The sequence below is a fragment of the Lepidochelys kempii genome, chromosome 1 (assembly GCF_965140285.1).
Source record: "Lepidochelys kempii isolate rLepKem1 chromosome 1, rLepKem1.hap1, whole genome shotgun sequence".
Classification (NCBI taxonomy): Eukaryota; Metazoa; Chordata; order Testudines; family Cheloniidae; genus Lepidochelys; species Lepidochelys kempii.
In genome coordinates, this window is record NC_136380.1 from 246810511 (window position 1) to 246833929 (window position 23419).

The 23419-nt window shown below is 41.6% G+C and overlaps 1 protein-coding gene across 2 annotated transcripts in view; it reads right to left on the reverse strand.

Annotated features, from left to right (window-relative positions):
- Window positions 1–1740: 1740 nt before the first annotated feature.
- SLC13A4 (solute carrier family 13 member 4) overlaps window positions 1741–23419 on the reverse strand; it is a 38060-nt gene continuing 16381 nt past the window's right edge. The window contains exons 5-16 of one of the 2 annotated variants that reach the window (XM_073322035.1): window positions 22725–22779; window positions 21829–21868; window positions 21028–21105; window positions 19163–19353; window positions 17612–17731; window positions 13479–13580; window positions 12320–12421; window positions 9703–9800; window positions 6109–6239; window positions 4627–4788; window positions 3145–3282; window positions 1741–2130 (exon numbers count right to left, since the gene is read on the reverse strand). In XM_073322035.1, coding sequence (XP_073178136.1) covers window positions 1993–2130; window positions 3145–3282; window positions 4627–4788; window positions 6109–6239; window positions 9703–9800; window positions 12320–12421; window positions 13479–13580; window positions 17612–17731; window positions 19163–19353; window positions 21028–21105; window positions 21829–21868; window positions 22725–22779 — 1355 coding nt within the window. In that variant the 3' untranslated portion in view covers window positions 1741–1992. The remainder of the gene's footprint in view (window positions 2131–3144; window positions 3283–4626; window positions 4789–6108; window positions 6240–9702; window positions 9801–12319; window positions 12422–13478; window positions 13581–17611; window positions 17732–19162; window positions 19354–21027; window positions 21106–21828; window positions 21869–22724; window positions 22780–23419) is intronic. The other variant, XM_073322025.1, reaches the window with a different exon arrangement.

Sequence of the window (23419 nt, forward strand, 5' to 3'; positions counted from 1 at the left end):
AAATGTAAACACTACACCAATGTTAACATCTACTTGGAAATGTGCCACTCTGAGCAGCACTTGGGTCACTGAGAGAAAAGTAGCCATGAGTCTCATTTATAGTCTTACAGAGCATTAGAACATGACACAGGGAATAATTTATTTTATTGACATCTTATTGATGCACTGTAGACAATTCACACTAACTGTGAGAGATGCTGGTTTCAAAGTGGGTAGCTTATTGAATGAGCTCTATAAAAACTGATTAAAGTACATAGATAGTGATTATGTGCAAGCCAATTTTCCTAATACACAGATCAAAGACTGACAGTAAATCAGTAATTACAAATACATTGCATAAGGGAAGCCTAGTGGGGATCATTGGGATCCAGTCAGTAATGCAGATCATCCACCTTTAGAAAGGTGAGAGAGACTGGCCCCTTGGGGTATAGTTACACTGCAATGTAAGCCCAGGGATATAAAACTCTAGTTCTCTTGAGCGTCTACACTCATTTGTAACCCCAGGTTAGGAATAATTGAACCCTGGAGCTCAAGCTGGGGCTCCAGAGTCTACACTGCATTATGTGGCCCCCGAGTCCAACCACCCATATCCCAGACTTCCTAGCACTCTCTCAAAATGTGGCTGCTCTAGGGTTGGAAAATGTGACCCTCCACCAAACTTGACTGTCCAGAGGACACAGAAAGTCAACCCATAGGATTGTAGAATATCTTTGGCTGACTGCCAGTGCACAAATCCCATGGGACTGTGAATACTCTGCAAAGAAGTAGGGCTTGAACCCTGGGTCCTGGCTTGTCTTAGACTTGGAACCTCCACCCCTGTGGGGTCCTGGGCCCCTAGGTCAGTGCAATTTGTGAGTAGATGGAAGGAGGGGTTAGGCTTGAGCCTGAGTCCAAAACCTGGGCTTATATTACAGGGCAGCCATATTCTTTGTGTGCCTCTGAGCTATTGTATCTTGAAGCTAGCTTAATTTGGAGCTCCTGTTCTCTGGGCTGCTAGAAAGTGGGTGAGTGGAATCTTGGCGTGAATGTGGTGATGTTGAGATTATGCCAGTGCCACAGCTCTTCAGCCCTTTCCCTTCTTACTCATGGAGCAGCATTGACTGTGATCTCGGATGAGGCTGTCCCTTCTCCATTTAGAGAACATGTGGCCTGGCCACCTAAGGCTTTGCTGGGAACGGCTTCCACTGTAGAGCTGCTAGAGAAAGCTCTCACCACACCAGTGAAATAAAAAGGAATGCAAGGCCTGACAAATACTTTCCAACTGAGATCTGGAGGAGGTTCTGAAGTTCCCGTTTCCAAAAGAGAGACCACAAGTACTGCAGTACATGAAGTTTCATGCTAGAACTGTGAAGAAACCTTCAGCCCCTTCCCCGATAGCCATGCCGAGGCCCCTTGTCCCTATCTGTGTAGTTGTTTCTTCCCTGCCATTCCTGGGGGTGCTACATATTTGCTATTCAGATTTCTCCCTACCTTCTGTCTCTGACTAATTGGTCCTTCTGAAGCAGCCATGACTCAGAAAAAAATTTGCACTGAAAAGAATTAGGCTTAAAAAACCTTCAAGTTAGGAATAACATCACCTGTGGAAATCTGAACGATATCCATTATATTCTTGAGTTCTCTCCTTGAAATCATGTATCCTGTATTTCAAAGGGGATGGTTCTATGTAATTATTCTATAGCAAGAGGAAAGCTATAAGCAGGCTTCTCTTTTGGAATTATGGTATCTCAGGGTAAGCAGCAATAAATCAAAGCAAATCTGACTTTTTATTCTCATGTCGATTTTGAACATTGAAAAAGGCATGTAAATTTTCACTTTAGGAAATAAAGGGCAAGGTGTCTTTCATGGGAGACCTTTCTCTGGACTTGCTTCATGGTTTTACAGAGGGTACTGAATCTATATACACTCAAGTTTCTTCCTTTCTTTTATTTGTGCAGTTTAAGCTAAATATTTTGCCCAGGTCAGCTTTGGTTCTGCAAGTTTTGTCATTGCTGGTTATGACTGACCAGTTACATTGCTGACCATTGCCCAATCTGGAAATGTATCCAGTTGGAAGAGGCTAATTCCCCAAGTGTTGATCGCCACCATGACAACCACTAGACCAATCAGATTTACACCCAAGCCAGCTTTCACCTATGGAAAAAAAAAAGTACAATCAATGTCAAACTGATTAGAAAGCATTAATTAATAAATACAGAAGGTGGTAGGGTGCACGGTGGAGAACAGTCAATTCCCTAACTCTCCCTGTTGCATAAAGAACAAAGTAAATTTGCTGACTACTCTGGCAGAAAAAGCCCAATGAATAGTTGTGTGTATATTAGTGGGAAAAATGCAGGTGACATCGTCAAAGGTGCATGATAAATGCAATTCATCACATGACTACAATTTGTCACATGGACATCTCCATATATTTATACCACACATGCCAGGTGATAGCTATAGATTAATTGTAGGTCTATGATAAATCTCATTTGTCAGACCTTCCGCACTTGTACTCTGCTCACAAAGGTTATGTCTACACTAGACCTGAACGGTGTAAATTCCGGCTCAAGAATACATGTTAGCATGCTGAAGATAGAGTGTGGCCACGGCAGCACATGTGGCGGAAGGGACTAATTGCCTCAGATATATATCTAAGGTTTCAGACAGGTACAAACTCGAGGCAGCTAGCCCCTCCCACCCCTTGTGCCATTGAAGTTATATCCTATTTTTAGTGTATTAGCTCAATCAGAGCTAGCTCAGGTACAACTCCTCGAGCTGGAATATACATAGAACCATAGAACTGGAAGGGAACTCAAGAGGTCATCTAGCCTAGCCCCCTTCACTCCATCTCCAACTGTAGACATATCCTAAACTCCCTTCTCCAGGACTGCTATTGTAGTTGTATTACGGGATAATTAGCGGGATCCTGTACTGTTATTCTCTGATGTTTCACAAGCATTATATTCATTTTAAAAAACAGAGCACACCCATGCACACCTCCTGCCGCCGCTGTTCTTAAAATGACAGTTACTGTGAAATTGTTGCAGTGCTGACCTGTGTGACTTTACATTAACTTGGATCCTGTGATTATTTCCAGATCCCATATATGATGATGAGTTCAGTTTGCATTAAGCTTGGGACAATGTGACTGTTCTCAAGACTTACCATGTCTTTGATCTGGCAGTGCCCATAATTGAAGACAATGGCATTTGGGGGGTTGCCCACTGGCAGCATCACCGCAAAGGAAATACACATTGTTACAGGAATCAGGGTGTATAAAGGGTTGATATGCAAGGTTTCCGACTGCAAAGAGAGAGGTTGGGTGGGAAAGAGAAGTTTCACATTGCCTTCAAGTTGTAGGCTATAATTACAGATAAAAGATGCCTGTCTGCTTCCCTCCACCCCAAGATCTAGAATTATTAGCATACCCTCCATTCCCTAAATTCTAAGACCTAACTTACTTCCCCCCTCCATTACCCTTCTGCACTGCAGGAGGGCTGTACTCCATGTTGCTCCTTCTGGATCTAATGAGTGCAGTTCCAAACTTCATCCAGAGGAGGCCACTCTAGCCTGAAAGGATGAGCTCCCTTCCCCCAGCAGTCAAGCATGTTGCTTCCATAAATCCCGTAGCACTCTGGGTCTGGGGAACAAGGTACTGGGCTTTTGGTCTGAATTCACATTACTAGGGTGACCAGATAGCAAGTGTAAAAAATCAGGACAGAGAGTGGGGAGTAATAGGCGCCTCTGTAAGACAAGGCCCTGAATATCAGCACTGTCCCTATAAAATGGGGATGTCTGGTCAACCTACACATGGCATTTCACTGTGTAGATCGCTAGGACTAATCCTTAAAATGGCTTTTATGGAGAAACTTGTGAAAATATCTAGCATTTACTTTTCAGACAATTTCACAGGTTATGTCCCTTGTGAAAAGAGCTTCTCATTACATAAAAAGCAAAAACCAAGGCAGGTTTCTGTAATTGCTATAAAAATAATAGTTTATATATATACTAATATAGGATATAATTAGTATCTCTTCCCCCCAACCCCCAACTCTGCCAGTGACACTAGCTTCCATGCCCACAATGTCTTCCTCTCTCACAAGTGTCTCTGTTCATTCTTCCATGCTGTCCTTATGCTTGGCCTGACAACCTGTTCACCAAGCTCCCTCCCACCCCTCAGTTAAATCCCCTATGAAACTCAATTCTGATGTTTCTGCTACAAAAAACAAAGAGGAGGACTGTTAACTAATGAACTTTAAATATAAAATACAATAAAAAAACCTCAAGATGTATACATGCTTTCCTGAGTAGTCATGTGATCGTATTATTGTCAATCTTGTCCTTCCTTTTCTCATCTCTCTTCCCCCTTTTCTGTTACAGTTAAACTCTATGGCGGGCAGGACTATGTTTTTACTTGTTTTGAGAACTGCTGAGCACATTTCTGGGTGTTCAGAAATATACTGCACTCAGGCCTGTTGGCTGCCCATGCTTATTATTGCTTCTTTAAAAGAAAGAGCAAAGCAATGGCATCCAAAATGAAGCAGAGTTCTATCCTGGTTCACAGCACTAATAGCCTAAAATCTCAAGATATTCCATGAAGCCTAACAGGAAAAAAAAACAGCATAAAATCCCATTGTTTTTACTCACCATACTGCATAAAATAGGCAGAAAGATAGTTATGGTTGCTGGGTTACTAACAAACTCTGTTACCATGGACACCAAGATGCAAGCCAGCAGAGTGACAGCCCAGTAGGGAAGGCTGCTCAAGGACAACATCTGGCGGCCAATCCATGTCGAAAGGCCAGAGGTCTGGCAGAAACATACAATAATGAGAGAATAGCAGGATACAAGTTATGTTTCCAAACCAAATCCTTGTATCTGAGAGAGTTTGCAATGGAGTATCCCATTGGCAAAGAACTTTAGCTCAGTAAATTGGGCAGTCCCCTATTTAGTAGCCTACGTTCAATAAATTAGTGTTTTCCATCCAATTCCTAATACAGTAGGACCGCAGAGTTACAAACACCTCAGGAATGGAGGTTGTTCGTAACTCTGAACTGTCCGTAATTCTGAACAAAAGGTCATGGTTGCTCTTCCAAAATTTTACAGCTGAACATTGACTTATTCACCGTTGAAACTTTACTATGTAGAAGAAGAATGCTGCTTTTAACCATCTTAATTTAAGTGAAACTAGCACAGAAACAATTTCCTTATCTTGTGAAATCTTTTTTTTTAAACTTTCCCTTTATTTTTTAGTAATTTACATTTAACACAGTACTCCACTGTTTCCCTCCCACCACACTTTTTTTTTTTTTTTTTGGTCTCTGCTGCTGCCTGATTGTGTACTTCCAGTTTCAAATTAGGTGTGTGGTTGACTGGTCAGTTCATAACTCTGGTGTTCATAACCTTAAAGTTCTACTGTAACTTGGGGTTCATAAAATAAAATCACCTCATTTGGCACTAAATGGCATTACTAGTTGTTTAGCAGAGAAACCAAAACTGACTGGACAGAAAGACTGTACTTCCTCCTCACTTGTAAGGTTGTCCTTCCAGGTTAGAACTGAGGCACACTGAATGGGTGGGGGAAAATTTATAGGACCATGTCTAAATATATGTTTTTACAGCACTTAGTACAATGGGATCCCAACCCAGATTGGGGCCTGTGGATGCTACTATAAAAATAATGGTAATGCCATTTCAAGTGCTGTAGTTCTGCAAATCAAGGACCTCAGTTCCTAGGGTAGCTAATTTAATTTGATTCACTCATACTCATTTCATTTTAATCCCTGCCATCACCAAAACCAATCCATACTCACATTTGGGTATGAATTGCTGAAGCAGTGTTTTCAATGGTAACTCTGGAACAAAGTAGCTGACTTGTTTTTGTGACTTGTTTGCTACTTTCCAGTCATCATGAAAGAGATTGCATACCAAGTTCCTGAACTGTGCTAGATGACCAACTTTCAGAAGAGCATCCCGGAGATTTAGGTGACATACCCTTTTGAAAGTGTCATAGTAATTTTGTTACCAGAATTGTCAGAATACCACAGGTTAATATAAAGGTGGAGGCTTGTAAGTATTTTAGATATTCAAATTCTCAATGAGAGAAAAATGGAAAATCTAACTCAATACCTTGCATCCAGCCGCTAGAGCATAACCTCCTCCAACCAGCACTACAATCTCCCAAGGCATGGTCTTCTGGAAGTCCTTCCATGTAATTATTGGCTCCATTGAGTTAATATCTCTAGCATTTTCACTATCTCCTGTGTCAAAGCAAAATAAAGGTACATGGCTAATGCTAAACTGGCCATTTCCCTAAGATATGGAGCATTCTGCACTGACCTCTGACTTTGTGACCTCTAGGTTGGATTGCTGTAATGCACGCTCTGTAGGGCTACCTTTTGAAGACCATTTGTAGGATAAAGCTAGTGCAGAATGCAGCTGCCAACTTCCTTGGTGGTTTCAGCCTCAGGAAGCATAGTACTTACATTCTCTGAAGGCTGAACTGGCTTCCTATTGGCTTCTGGGGTTGACATTGATGGTTATATGGCCCTATGGTTTAGGTAATGCGTTTATGCTGTTTAGGAAAGACAGAAATAAAGGCAGAGGTGGTGGAGTAGCACTGTATATCAATGATGAGGTAGACTGTAAAGAAATAAGAAGTGATGGAATGGATAAGGCAGAGTCTGTCTGGGCAAAAATCATATTGGGGAAGAAATCTACTAGAGTCTCCCCTGGGATAGTGCTTGGGGTGTGCTATAGACCGCCGGGATCCGATCTGCATATGGATAGAGACCTCTTTAATGTTTTTAAAGAAGTAAAAACTAATGGGAATTCTGTGATCATGGGAGATTTTAACTTCCCAGATATAGACTGGAGAACAAGTGCTAGTAATAATAATAGGGCTCAGATTTTCCTGGATACGATAGCTGATGGATTCCTTCACCAAGCAGTTGCTGAACCAACTAGAGGGGATGCCATTTTAGATTTGGTTTTGATGAGCAGTGAGGACCTCATAGAAGAAATGGTTGTAGGGGACAACCTTGGTTCGAGTAATCATGAGCTAATTCAGTTCAAACTAAATGGATAAACAAAAATAGATCTGTGACTAGGGTTTTTGATTTCAAAAAGGCTAACTTAAAAAAATCAAGGAAATTAGTTAGGGAAGTGGATTGGACTGGAAAACTTGTGGATCTAGAGGCGGAGGCAGCCTGGAATTACTTCAAGTCAAAGTTGCAGAAACTATCAGAAGCCTGTATCCAAAGAAAGGGGGAAAAATTCATAGGCAGGAGTTGTAGACCAAGCTGGATGAGCAAGTTCCACATGGAGAATTATTAGCTAAATTGAAAAAGATGGGGATCAATATGAAAATTGAAAGGTGGATAAGGAACTGGTTAAAGGGGAGACTACAGCGGGTCACACTGAAAGGTGAACTGTCAGGCTGGAAGGAAGTTACTAGTGGAGTTCCTCAAGGATTGGTTTTGGGACCAATGTTATTTAATCTTTTTATTACTGACCTTGGCACAAAAAGCGGGAATGTGCTAATAAAGTTTGTGGATGACACAAAGCTGGGAGGTATTGCCAATACAGAGAAGGACCGGGATATCATACAGGAAGATTTCAGAGTTGCAGCCGTGTTAATCTGTATCCGCAAAAAGAAAAGGAGTACTTGTGGCACCTTAGAGACTAACGAATTTACAGGAAGATGTGGATGACCTTGTAAACTGGAGTAATAGTAATAGGATGAAATTTAATAGTGAAAAGTGCAAGGGCATGCATTTAGGGATTAATAACAAGAATTTCTGTTATAAACTGGGGACGCATCACTTGGAAGTAACAGAGAAGGAGAAGGACTTCAGAGTATTGGTTGATCACAGGATGACTATGAGCCGCCAATGTGATATGGCCGTGATAAAAGCTAATGCAGTCTTGGGATGCATCAAGCGAGGTATTTCCAGTAGAGATAAGGAGGTGTTAGTATCGTTATACAAGGCATTGGTGAGACCTCATCTGGAATATTGAGTGCAGTTCTGGTCTCCCATGTTTAAGAAGGATGAATTCAAACTGGAACAGGTACAGAGAAGGGCTAATAGGATGATCCAAGGAATGGAAAACCTGTCTTATGAAAGGAGACTCAAAGAGTTTGGATTGTTTAGCCTAACCAAAAGGAGGCTGAGAGTAGATATGATTACTATCTATAAATATATCAGAGGGATAAATACCGGAGAGGGAGAGGAATTATTTAAGCTCAGTACCAATGTGGACACAAGAACAAATGGATATAAACTGGCCATCGGGAAGTTTAGACTTGAAATTAGATGAAGGTTTCTAACCATCAGAGGACTGAACTTCTGGAATAGCCTTCCAAGGGAAGCAGTGGGGGCAAAAGACCTATCTGCGTTCAAGACTAAGCTTGATAAATTTATGGAGGAGATGATATGATGGGATAGCCTAATTTTGGCAATTAATTGTTCTTCGACTATTGGCAGTAGATATGCCCAATGGCCTGTGATGGGATGTTAGATGGGGTGGGATCTAAGTTACTACAGAGAATTCTTTCCTGGGTGTCTGGCTGGTGTGTCTTGCCCACATGCTCAGAGTTTAGCTGATCGCCATATTTGGGGTTGGGAAGGAATTTTCTTCCAGGGCAGATTGGCAGAAGCCATGGGGGGAAATTTCGCCTTTCTCTGCAGCGTAGGGCACGGGTCACTTGCTGGAGGATTCTCTGCACCTTAAAGTCTTTAAAACACGATTTGAGGACTTCAATAGCTCAGACATAGGTGAGAGGTTTTTCGCAGGAGTGGGTGGGTGAGATTCTGTGGCCTGCGTTGTGCAGGAGGTCAGACTAGATGATCATAATGGTCCCTTCTAACCTTCAGATCTATGGTTCTATGATTCTATGATTTGAGAAGTATGTCTATGTGTGTATTTGAGACGTGTCTGTGTTGTCCTTGACTTGAATGTCTGAGGTCTGGTGGTTGGACATGCTCAGAAGAGGGTCTTCACTTCTAGAATTCATTTCTCCTGGCCCAACAGAGCCCAAGTATGTTTAATATCAGGACAATATACAAGGCCCATCTATTTGCTCAGTCTTTTCCTGAGGGTAGTTTTTGCTTTTAGAGGTCTGAGTTTTTTGTTGAATTTGACTTATTATTAATTCATTTTTTTTCTAAATGCTGTATATATCTGTAGGGCAATCTGCCATGTAAAAATACACACATACATACAATTTCTAATAAATATATGGAAGCAAATGTCAAGGGACCATGTCTTCATATGTTTGTACAATGCTTAGCACAAAGGGGGCCTCATCCTGACTGAGGCCTCTGGGTGTTACTAAGACGTAAACATTAAATAATAATAATCACTATCGAGAAGACTATGTTAACAGTAATGTTAACATAAAATGGATCAGCCTCTATCTACATTATCAGATTGCAGTGGTAGTACATTGGAGACTTTTTTTTCTTTTTTTGTGCCAAGCAGTTCCCCAATTCTTCTAAACCTGAAATATGGCAAGGATTGAGTTCTTTACAAGTTCTAATTTCCATCCACTATTGCAACACTCAACAGCAATATTAAAGACTGTGGTTCTCAACCTTTGCCGCACCATGATCCTATGTTATAAGTTTGGGGACCTTAATGTAGCCATAAAATAAGAGGATGGGGATCACAACCTCCTGTCAAAAAGTGTGTCAAGTTTCATTCTAGATGACTCCTTCTTACCTTTATCCCTCTTTCCAAAGCATGGTTTCTTTGCTGGAATCAGGAACATGAGAAAACCAAGGAAGACAGAGACAGTAGCATCAGTCCGGTAGCCTTTCCTTGGAAAGAAACATTGTGATTATAGCAATCCTATACTAAAAGTGTGCTGTAGTGAAGTGTGTGTGCAAAACCCCATGTTCTCAACAACATGCATGGGGAACTGAGGGAGCTGAGCATGCTACTCAAGCTTTCTCTTTTCTTTTCTTTTTTTTGATTTCAGAGTAACAGCCGTGTTAGTCTGTATTCGCAAAAAGAAAAGGAGTACTTGTGGCACCTTAGAGACTAACCAATGTATTTGAGCATAAGCTTTCATGAGCTACAGCTCACTTCATCGGATGCATACTGTGGAAACTGTAGAAGACATTATATACACAGAGAACATGAAACAATACCTCCTCCCACCCCACTCTCCTGCTGGTAATAGCATATCTAAAGTGATCACTCTCCTTACAATGTGTATGATAATCAAGTTGGGCCATTTCCAGCACAAATCCAGGTTTTCTCACCCTCTGACCCCCCCACACAAACTCACTCTCCTGCTGGTAATAGCCCATCCAAAGTGACCACTCTCTTTACAATGTGTATGATAATCAAGGTGGGCCATTTCCAGCACAAATCCAGGTTTTCTCACCCCCCCCCACCTTTTTCCAAAAACTACACACACAAACTCACTCCTGCTGGTAATAGCTTATCCAAAGTGACCACTCTCCTTACAATGTGTATGAAAATCAAGGTGGGCCATTTCCAGCACAAATCCAGGTTTTCTCACCCCTCACAAAACACACACACAAACTCACTCTCCTGCTGGTAACAGCCCATCCAAAGTGACCATTCTCCCTACAATGTGCACGATAATCAAGGTGGGTCATTTCCAGCACAAATCCAAGTCTTCTCAACCCCCCCCCCACACACACACACACAAACTCACTCTCCTGCTGGTAATAGCTCATCCAAACTGACCACTCTCCTTACAATGTGTATGATAATCAAGGTGGGCCATTTCCAGCATAAATCCAAGTTTAACCAGAATGTCGGGGGGGGGGGGGGTAGGAAAAAACAAGGAGAAATAGAGTGGGGTGGGAGGAGGTATTGTTTCATGGTCTCTGTGTATATAATGTCTTCTGCAGTTTCCACAGTATGCATCCGATGAAGTGAGCTGTAGCTCACGAAAACTCATGCTCAAATAAATTGGTTAGTCTCTAAGGTGCCACGAATACTCCTTTTCTTTTTTTTTTTTTGTTATTGGGTTTGGTGTACCTTTCCTCCACACATCATGCCATACATTTATTCTATATATTATAGAGGGAAATACTTTCAGCATAAAATCATTTCAGCTCCTTCCAGCACCAACACAAATACAAGAATGTGATGTACTTGTATTGCTCTATAACAGTGCCATCCAAACGTTGCTTAACTGACAACCACTTTAACATTTTGTCAGTAACATAATGGCTACACTGGGTGGGAACCTCAGCTGATGTAAATCAATGTAGCTCACTGAAGTGAATAATCCATGACGATTTAGATGTAAATCCATGGGAAGTTGTTAGAGATTTACAGTCACAAACCCATGTGCTTGCACTTTTCATGTGTGGAAACATATCAGTGCACATGCATAGAGCTCTGCAAATCCATGGATATCTGCAGATATCCTGATCCGCTGATGCAGATATCCATGGATCATGTTTGCAGATTGGATGCAGATACAGATTTTGTATCCACGCAGGGCTCTACACATGCAATTTTGCAAATGCTGAAAACTTAGTAGATGTCCTTTAGAAAATCTACCCCAAAATGTGAAGGGAATAAATTGGTGTTTTCCCTGGACTTGAGCATCTGTGTGCCAGCTAAATGTAATAATTTTTCAAGAATTATTAGTATTCTAATGACTAATAATGGTCCCTTCAAGTCTTAAAGTCTCTGAATCTACTCAATAGATTTGTTCAGGATTTAAATGCTGAATCCTCTGTAGCATTCCTGGTAAAACTGAGGGTGACAGAAAGAGGTATGTTTACTAGAACCAAGTGTCAGTAAACAAATTTTGGGAGAAAATCCAACTGTTTCTCTGCATGGATGAACTAGAGAATGATGATGACTTTAAAAACAGTCTGCAGGTTATCTGATGCTCCCTGTGCTAATATCCAAAACCAAGCCCCAAACACCAAAACTGTGAACTATAACAACAATCAAACCTAGCAGCAAACATGCTTTTTGGGACTTCTTTATAGTAAAATTGTTTTTTTAAAAGATTTGTTTGATTCTGACTTCAGAATTTGGCTCTTCCATTTTTTCTACTAGGAACAAGTTTCTCATGTTGTTTCTCATAGTCTAATGGAGTCGCCCTGCCACCTGGAGAAACAGGGGGACACTGTTTTGGTTGTGTGCACAGGTACAGTTAAAATAGTGAACACCCTCAGTTTTGGATTAAGATTCTATATGGTCCAGCTTTGATCAAAATGGCTACTGGCATCCTGAGATTCTATGGCCAAAAACCAATCAACCAAATTGTTTTAGAAACCCAGGAAAATCAGAACTTCATTCCTCTGCAGATGATTAGGAGATAACCTTACCCACTTACTTCTCAAAGAAAGATGACCAGCCTGGAACAAAGCCAGGTTCCCGTGTAAACCAAAGCAAGGTCATCAAGATGAAGAAAAACCCAGTCACCATCTCAGGATAGCTTGGGAGAAGAGGTGGGGAGAAAAAGCAAGAATAGAACCTGAGATTAATGCCAAAATCCAGGAGCAAATTCCACAGAGAGAAAGGAATTAGAGATTGGTTTCAACACACAAGGAAAAAATCTACGGGAGAATAAAATAGCAGATCAGTTTGAACTAGGGTTTTACATTTGAGTCCTAGCTGTTACCTAAATAAAGTCAGAAAAAAATAAAGCTTAGTATCTCATTATCTGTATTTATACTTTCATTTGTCATGAGATATTTGTGACCCAAGCAAATACAAGATCTTGTATTCTTATGGTATTTCTATGATCCAGGAATGGAAATATGGCAACAAAATAGATCTTCCCTTATTTCTGCATTGTAAATGGCTTTCTATGTGATTTTTAAAAGCATATGAAAAATATAATTACAGATACTAAAATAAACAAATATCACTACTTTAAACACAAACAAATACTAGACTAGAGATGGGCTGAGAAGTTGATATTCTGATCTGGATTTTATTCAGGGTTCAGAGGCTGAATAAGGGCTAGGATTTAGATTCAAATTTGATTATGCTAAAATCTTGCAAGTTGATCTCATAAACTTTCCACTGAACACTGAGAAATCTTTGAAGAAGAGCTGATATCATGAGATAGCTCCCATCATAAAAGGTGGGCATCTTGCAAAATGTAGCTTTTCTTTGCCACATCAGACATGAAATTGGAAAATAGGCCCCTTTCTGCTTTGGAACCTTAACTGTAGGGACAAGTCCAGATCTATGGGTTTGAGTCTGAAGCCAATGCCCTCTTCCCATCTCCCCCTCTGCCTCCCCTAAGAAAATCATAGGTGTTTTTATTCAAGTCTCTAGTTTTGACTTATTTTTATAGTGGACCCCACACCTACTCTGAAAAGAAAGAGAAACAAGTTCCAAAACATAGGGACTGATTCAATAGGGAGAAAGAATTGAGAGATCAAGTCCAATATATGTAAAACAAATTCAACTTGGAGGACAAAACAAAAGATGGGTTCCAACACATGAAAGGCAAATTCCACAGGAATATATGCTCTTTTTACCTAGTATCCCCCAGTTTCTCATATTCCTCTTGAATTCTCCTCTCTGACATCTCTTCTCGTTTGGTCTTCTTCCTCTTGCTCACAGAACATGTTTCTTTAAAACTGAGAAGGATAATTTGGCACAGGAATATGAGAGAAGGGAGTCAGATTTCAGAATGAAGATACTATAGTATGCAAATTATGTAGCGGATGAGATAGCTGAGGACCTAATCCCTGTGGCTGGCTGAGCTGTGCTTGGTGCAGGACATGACAGCAAAAGTAGGGAAGGTTGCTGTATGCCACTTTTGCATTCATCCAATTCCCAGGGGTGCTGAGATCCAGTCCAACCCCCAGCATGAGCAGTCTTAGGGCTGTTCTAAATAATACCAGCTAGTAATAACACACAAGGGGTCAATATGCCAAATCATAATCACTAGAGCACATTAGTGTTCCAGCCATGCTACTCCTCTCCACCATGCCCCATCACATTCCCCTCACTAGCCGTTTCACCAGACCTGCAACATCCAGGTGGTCCCTATGCCAGGCAATCCCTAGGAACATAGGAATGGCTATACTCAGTCAGAACAATGGTCCATTGAGCCCAGTATCCTGTGTTCTGACAGTACCTGTTTAGGGCATCTTACAATCACTTTACACCACATCATGGGTAGGTTGTGGCCCAAAACATAGCAATTTTGTTCTAGACTGGGACTAGTTTTTCTATATAGTGGAACTATGCGTTGTCCCTTTCTAGGAATAGAACACACAAGATGCATTCTGGCTGCCTAATCTCATTTGACTTGGTGAAGAGAGTATGATTCTTGAAAGCTCAGGGTGCAACCTTCTTTGCTTTAAGTAGTCTAGCAAAGGTGTGATGCTGTATGGAATCTGGGGGACACTTGAAGATATTATGAATAACAATATTGTAAAATTGTAATGTGTTAGGCCAGATATGCCTGTACCCTGAAAAAATGTTATAATTTGCCAAATATGATAATCTTGCTTATATGTTTTTGCACCTTTGTATTATGGGTTATAGATAAGTATGTCTATATTTCAAAACTTGTGGTATTCTTCTGGATGACATCCCCAGACAGCACTGCCTAGCCTGCTTGGTGGCCATTAAGGACCATCAGCTATACAACTGCGCATTCAGAGAAGGCAAATACACCTTATGATTCAGCAAGGCATGTAGGGGCGTGCCTATGGACAGAACTCTAAGGCTTTCAAGCCATGTGCTGGGCAGCTTGTGTTTGAAACAAAAGAAGCACAGGCCGCATGGCAAAATATTATAAAAGGCAGCTGCCTCTTCTCCATTTTGTCTTCAATCCTGCTTCTTACCTCTGGAGGAACTTTGATACAAACTGAAGCTCTGAACAAAGGACTGAATGACCCATTGTACGCTGGGAATCCCCACAACTACAGTGTCTGTTGTCCATAAGATTGACATGACTGCCTTTGATATCTGTAGCACTGTTTAAACCAGGATTACTTTTGTAAGGTTACAATCTTTCTGTAACTGAAGGGTAAAGTCAAAGCCGATGATCCTACTGTTCTGCCAGTGAACAATTTCTATACTTCTGTCAAGGAGATACAAATGCAAGCACATTTTATGGCTGAGTGCATTTAAACTGCCTACAAATTTATATGCAAATTAGGTGCAGCCCTCAGGCTCATGGAAAATTGCATTTGCGTGTCACAAAGTCTGGACTCGTTTATTTAAACTGAGGTGCTTGTAAGCTTTTTTTTAACCCTCTTCTCTGTGTTGCTTCCAGTAGTGTCACTTGACTATGCCTCAAGTACTGTAGCAACATTTTGCTTTTCTGTTCCAATGGGAGATTGACACCTAACCTGCTTAGATGCTTTTGTAAATTGCATTGGGGTCTATCTGCAATTTTAGGCACCAAAATACCTTTGTAAAACTGACGCTTAGATATTTGCAGGAATATTTACTTTGAGCAGCGTTAGCTGAAGTGAAAAGCTGCGTCTTTGTAAACAACCCTTTCTCCTGTCCTAAGGAGGGGTCACAGTATTTTTTTCCCTGATTTTCAGGTAGGAAGAACTTTATAGGCCTGTTTCCCTTCCTCTTTGACCTACAAAAAGGCTAGACTCTGCATTCTGATCCAAGAACTTGAGTTTCTAGGCTAAAAAGAAAATCTGGAAAGCTGTTCCAGTCATTGTACTAGGGCAAGAGATTGACAGTGGACACCCTATTAGAAAGTATACGTGGCATGAACGTTACCAGGAATTCCATAGATGTCCATCAGCAAGCACTAGACTAAACATTGTTTCAAGATATTATCAATATCATTTGCAAAGTCTTAGAAGGATTTGCAGGCAAAGCATTATAGCCAAACTCCTAAGCTAACATATTCTCTAATGAACCACAGAGTACAGGAGTTGGAGATTAAAGAGTCTTGGAACCAATCAACACTTCACAAAAGGTCAATAATGCTTCAGTTCATTGGTGTTCTTTAGAATAACATTAATCAGAGCGAATTCTGGATTGAATGTGGAATTTCAATGCTGTTTATTAAAAAAATAAAGGAATTGAGGGTCATGTTAGGGCCTGTTTCCTCTCAGGATTAAAAAAATAATTTATTATAGCCTTTTAAACTGAAACTAGAAGACTCAGGGGATTGATTGATTAAAGGACACAGAACTATTTACCTCTTCAAAAGCACTCAAGATCAGTAGCAACCAGAAGTCATTATCATTTAACAGCTATTCATTGTCCTATGTGAAATATATAAATGATGACAGCCAAACTCGCTCTTGCCCTCACAATTGGCTTTATTTGTCCCTCGGAGAGGCCATGGTCTATAGCAGGGGTGGCCAAACCATGACTTGTGAGCCACATACAGCTCTTTCACAATTAAAGAGTGGCTCGCGGAGCCACCCCGGCTCCCTCCCCCGCACATTCTCCACCTACCAGACTGGGGGAACTCGGCACTTCTTCCCTGTGGTGGGATAGTAGGGCTAGGGGCTTCTGCCCAGCAGGGAGGGAGGTCTTGAGGCTTCAGCCCTACGTGAGGTGCCTGCCGGGTCTTGGGGCTTCAGCTGGAGTGGGGCTGAGGCCCCGAGCCCTGGCAGGCATGCCTCGCAGGGCTGAAGTCCCGAGACCCACTGGCCCTGCTGGGCACAAGCCCCTAGCTCCACTACCCCACCACAGTGAAGAAGCTCCGAGTTCCCCCAAACAGTCTGGTAGGCGGAGACTACCATCCTACCACTACACCGCAGGGCTGAAACCCCAAGCTCCAGCAGGCATGTTCCCTTCAGGAACTTCTGAAGATTGTTGTATGTAGCTTGGAGGGTCAGTAAATTTGGCCATTCCTGGTCTAAAGTGATCAGAGACTGAACTCCTTCCCTTGCCTTCAGCCTGGGAGTGAGGAAAAGCTTTAACTCTCACTGTCCACCTGTTCTGTTGATAAACACAGGATTTTTGTCTCTAGCTCTGTGAGTATGGCACTTTGTACCAGTACAAGTACAGATATACTGAGCCTTATTCCCCTCTCATTTACATTGGTTTGACTCCAAAGTAAGTCCACTGATCTCAGTGGCATCCCTCCTGATTTACAGCAGTGTGAGAGGAGAATCGGGCATGTTTTTACTAACTGGCTTTTTCTTTTTTTTCAGTTGCACCTGCTGATCAGAAGGCTGCTTAATGGCCTTCATCAAGGCAGGGCATTGTTAAAACTTTTCCCATCAAAAATAAACATGATGTGTAGCACAGATTTTCATCAGCTCTATTCAGTCACGGGACTCAAGCATCAATAAAGTCCACTGTTGCACATCAGTGCTACTAGGAAAGGAGAATTTCTCTAGGGAGTGGACAGGACCCACTGCCCTGGTAAGGGGAAGCAATAGTAACTCAGCATTTTCCCTTTGGGATTTTTAGTGCCTTTGTGAACTCTAAAATGGTGGTGCTCAGCAGAGCCGGCGCTAGGCATAAGCAAACTAAGCAATTACTTAAGGCCCTGAGCAGCTCAAGGGGGGAAAGCCCTATTAATTATTAGTATGTATTGTGTGGGGAGTCCCAAAATATTCCTGCTTAGGACCCTCAATGGGCTAGCATCAGCACTGGGAGGAAGCTGCAGCACTCCCTGCTGTTTTAGCCCTGGGATTCCCATACAGCTCTAGCAGCCTGCACTCACTTGCATCCCAGGAACAGCCAGTGCATCCAGAACCAAGTCAGGACCAGCATGATGAGGCAGATGGGGAAGCTGAACAAGAACCAAGTTCCAAAATTCACCATCTCAGCATGTGGATAGTGGCTGTAAAGGAAAAGGCTGTATAAGAGATAAGAAGGCCACTGGATGCATGGTCAGATACCCACAACATGCATCTGTGCATACATATATGGACATGTGGTATGGCATGAGGGTTGTATTAGCATGAGTTTCTGATAACTGCATTACAACATGCATAGCAAAGCCACTCCCAAATGAATGCCAAATTAGCCTTTATATCAACACCACACCAAATACCAACACGTGTTCAGTTTACTCCAGATATTTTAGAAATGTTTTTATGGTACATATTTTTATTGCTACTACAGGAGGGATTAATTTGGCCCAGTGTAATATAGATTCAAAACATGTCACAATATAGGTAGCAACTTCATTCTGTAGTGAAAAACAGTTTTTTTATCCAAAGAGGTTAATACTGACAGGGATTCACCTCAGTCAAGAAGCTCACAGATCAATACATCCTGATCCCCATCTCAACAGAAACCAACATTTGTATAATATATCTCTTTGCTCCAAGGAGATTAAGATGGAAACAAATTGATTCATATTTGGGGTAGTCTGGATGACATGTAAAAACAACCATGGCTATGGAAATATTAGGTTAGTTTGAGGATGGAATTTAAATTTATCAGTGAAGGGACATTATAATGCAATACAACTGTTTTTGCACAGTGTCATTCGTCCTAGTTGTATCACAAACTGCATCAATACAGTGAGTTGTTTTTTTTAAAAAATGATAGCATAGGTAGAGATAATTTCAGAGGTACAGGCAAGCACAAGGGATTAAATCCTGGCCCTACTGAAACTCTATTGACTTAAACAGCACCAGGACTTCACTCATGGTCTCTGTGCACTTGTGGTCTTGGTCCACAAAACATAAAATAATTAATACAACAGACTGGACTCTGGCAAAGCTGTTTAGCAGTGCACCTCATGACAACCCAAAAGTGCAAGAAGTGTCATAATAGCAAGGCACACTAATATGTCTTCTTTGAAAACCCAACCTTCCATCTAGAGTTCATCACCAGAATCAGTTTTACAAGAACCATGTATGTCATTTCAAAAGTTATTCTGGGAAATCATCTCTGACCCTCAAAGTAGTTTTTCATTTTTTCTAATAAAAGAAGCAAACAAACATTCCATCTGTGTACATGCATGTGCCCACTATAATATAGGGCAAGATCTTTTCAAAAGAGGTCTACTCCCGTTTGGGCATGGGCACATAAGAAATAAAGATCCTGCTTTCAGTCAAATACCCTTAGTAATAAAGCCCTAGGAGAGAAAGTATATACAAAGAGAAAGTATATGAGATAGAAGCAAAATTATCTCTAAACAGAATATCTTCCGAGGTTTCCACTAGACATCAGTAACCCTTTGATAGAGTCATCATGATGACGGTAGTCACTCCAGCACAGGGCCCTAATGTGATATCCGAGACTGGGCAATATCACTTACTTGTTGAAGTACTCTAAGAAGATGAGGCTAGTGGAGGTCCCTATGATGGTGGTCAGTCCCCCAATGGTTGCAGCATATGAGATGCTCAAGGACAGGCACTTGCAGATCATGTGATCATGTCTGGACTGGTACTGGTATTTAGTGCTCAGATCCAGATCTCTGGGGTTAGGAGGCAGGACAAGTATCTGAGTCTGTAAGGAGAAAGACATGCTATAAGGAGTATTAGACACTACCAACAGCCTGGCCTGGCCCAGAGGGAAACTTTGAGTGCAAAAATGTCTACAGGTTACAAAGAAATAACCTGCCTGTGAAAGAGCAGGCAGCTTATTCTCCATGGAAATTAACTGGGATCAGAACTAGAGACCTATCCAGTGACCCCAAACTGCTTGATCTGCAACCAAAATGCAGGATAAACAGTAATCTGTCTTCTGATCAGAGTCTGGCCCTGTTCCAGTCCTCAATGGAATCTCAACTGGATACCAGGAAACCTTTATGAGCTGGGAGGAGGAGATTCTATTATTTCAGTTTTAAGAACATATAATCCTTGAGGCATGTTAGAAGCCTCCAGGCAATATTTGGCAGACTTTCCACCCTCACACTGACTCATGAGTCACAACCTCTAATTAGCAATTTAATATTAGGACGGCGAAGGTGCAAGATAGTTAGCTGTGATACCTAATGCACAGCTGTTAGGCTATGTCCCAGAGAGAAGTGGTAAATGAAAACATGGCTGCAAAAGGCAGCGTGACACAAAGAAGGTTCCATAGTGGTGGCTGTCAGTGTGTGGTTCTGGGAAATTAAGGAGTTATATTGAAAATAATAAGGCGCCACTCCTAGGGTCCTATCACTTGTAGAAAGAGAAAAGGCTGTACTGTAGGCTCAGGAAAAAGGCCCTAGCAGCAAAGAAGCTGGATTCATTTGCCATAATATAATTCTACTGGTTTGTAATGGGGGCTTATTTTCCATGAGGAATCTGGTGCTGCTATGATTTTATCAATCCTCCTGCAGTCTCTCTCATGAAAATCCTGGTTCAAATCTGTATTAGGTCAAAACTGAAATGAGTTTGGTGGTTACAAAATAACCCTTGAATGTTGGGATGAGATGGAAGGATGCTCAGTGGCAAGGGTAGTGCAGTAACTTTTCTGAAGATCTGGGTATAAATTCCCTTTGAGCCATATATACAAATAAATGTGTTGATTGGAGTCTAATCTCTGCTGGGTATCTGTTTGGGCATAAAAACAGTACATACATGTAATTAAAGTTCTGCCTCAGTCATGCCCAGGATTGGAAGAAGGAAATGCAGATCAGGATTGAGGTATATTGGCAGAAGTGTCTGTGTGTGTGTGTGCCGTACATGTGGTGGGTTGTCAAAGGACAGGAAGTGCAGGAATATTGGCAGTGAGGGCTGATAGAGCCGTCTATAAGGTGCTTGAACCGTTTCTGTCTACCTTATGTTTGGCTCTAGCCAGTGATCTATGCCAAAAATTGATATTTATGTAGAGGTACCTCCAGAGGGACATTTGGGGAAACAAAGTGGAACTGCAAAACAGAAATGGAAACCATTCAGCCATAGCATGGAATATATGATACTGAATGCATGTGGGAATAGCCGGTGAGGAGCACCTCTATGAAAGGGGCTCCTCTCACCTTTTGGCTACATCAAAGAAACCCAAAAGATGTAATAGGGCTATGAAGGGGGAAACTAAAAAAGTGGAAACCACCTGAGGAACCAGCACAGGCCTAATTGTCAAATGCTCTGAGACTGCAGAGGCAAAGATTTCATGGAAAGCTACTTACAAGGTAAGAACCTGAAGCCAGGAAGAATGTGTGATACTTGTCTCCCCCAGAAGATTACCACCTCTTACCTGAGGTAGATTCTGCCCCTTGTTTGGGGGATTCACAGTTCCAATTGGGTTGGCTATCATGTGCACACCATTCATATTCTATAAGAAGGTAAGTGTCCTTTGATTAGACAATACTCTCTATCTAATTCCAGAAGGCACTTAGAATTAAATTCAAGGGTGCTTTGTGAATATTTCAGGCAGAGAATCTTCCGGTAAATTGACTACCATTTATCTGAAACCTTATTCTATGTAATAAAGCAGATTCAATAAAAGTAGGTCTTTTTATTTAAAAAAAAATCTTAAAAATTAAATGGTCAGTTTAGCTCATCTCCTTCTGTCACCATGGTAGCTTTGTGATGGTAGAATCCAACATAAACCTTGCAAGCGGCACCTGAGCCTTGATTTTATAAGGTGTAGAATGGCCAGCCCCTAGAGTGCTCTAGTTGACTGAACATCTCTGACTGCAGGAGTGCCCAAATCTTGCAGAACAAAAGGCCACATTTGCTACTTGCTAGGAGCCCAGGGGCTACACTTCCTCACTACTCAATTCAACTGATCACAGTCTCTCATGTAAGATGGAGATATGGACCACAGAAACTGCAGCACCTATGTTTCATCTTGATCTCAGGAGCCAGGCTGATAGGATCCAGCTAAAGCATGGCATGCTGTAATATATGGACTCTACCAGATCTACTTCCCATTAAAGATAGAGGAGTGTGCCATACTCTCCTTTATGACCCACATTTTGATCATTCCTGCTGTACTGCTTTATAATGCAGATGAGTGTTGGTCACATGGTGTAGGTACTACCTATCACAATACCTTAGTATGCACCAGGGAACTGAAGTCAGTGGTCGAAGCACTAAAAACAAAGAAAGGAAAATATATATTTTAAATGCAAGTTTCCCAGCTATCCAAAAGGCACATGTTCAGGGCGGGTAATGGAGCACCTGAGCAAGAACTAAAATCTGCTGAAGTTGTGAAAAGTTCCATTTATTCTGACATCTCAATGACATCTCCATTAGATACATGGAAAGAGTCACTTTGTTCCAAGGGTCTCTCTCTAGATCTGTGATGATGGGGTTCCACCTCCATGAAACCAACAGTGTTTACTGCCAAACCTTTAATATCTCTATCACAGTGGCGTGAATCACTGGAAAACCCAACACTACTAATCTATTCTATTCTATGTAGATTCTTGTACCTCCCTCATTGCCGTAACACCTGAGCACCTTCCAGTAGCTCATTAAAGCAACATCTATCTTGTGTGGCTTGTGGATCATAGCATAGTGAGATCCAGATCGTTACATTAACCCCATTTACGGTGACCAGATAGCAAGTAGGTTTGCCAGTTTTAGTTGGACATAATATTTAGTATTCCTGACATAATATTTAATTAAAGATTAATCTTTAATTCCTGGAGAATGAGGACAATCCTGGAGGGCTGGCAAACCTAACCAGTGTGAATAATTGGGACAGGACGTGGTGTTAATAGGCACCTATATAAGACAAAGCCCCAAATATCGGGACTGTCCCTATAAAATAGGGATATCTGTTACCCTAACGCCACTGCTTGCATAATCTTTTCCCTTCAAGCACATCTAAAATGTTCATTTGCAAGATTCTGTTTGCCCTTCCTTTTGCCATTCTTGTGTTCATCTCATTGCAACCTGTGTAGGTTCATATCTCCAGTAGTGATGCACAGGATTCGTTCTTACTCCTCATTGATGAAAATGACCTCCACTGAGGCTTGGCCATGTTTTTCGCTGAGACCTAAAGTAATGGATGGAGGGATTGAAGGGGGAGACAGAGAGAGAGAGACTGTCAGAGATGGGAGTTGATTACCTTGGCTTCAATTCAGAACTGTGTCCATGAATATGCAGGAGCTAATGTAAAATGAATTCAGAAAGAATCTTCGATAAACACTTCCTTCTATTCAGGGACCTAATGCAGCATCTTATTACTCCATATTTTCTTGTTTATTTAGCTTTTGCCAATAAAGACCTAACAGTAACACACTCTACATGACTATAGCTGTATAGCCTCAGTCTTAGATCTGAGAGGCTAAGCAAGGTTGGATCTGGTCAATACTAAGATGTATGACCTCCAAATTCAAAAACAAAAGGAGGGATTTTCCCTCCCAATACAGCCCCTGCAGTGGCATATGGGGCAAAAAAGCCCCTTAGCTGACAGGTGGCAAATTCTTCTAGCACAAGTGCTGAACTGGACAGCTATAGGATGCCCTGTGCAGGCCTTCTCACAACCCCCAGCATAAGGGTCATGCCGGGGTTGGATTGGGTTGGGGCTATAACATAGCACTATGGAGGTTCTGTGTAGCTGCCTATAGGCCACAAGGACTGGGTTGCTGTACCTTAGATCAGCTCCCTGGGCTGTCAACTTATATGGCAGTGGT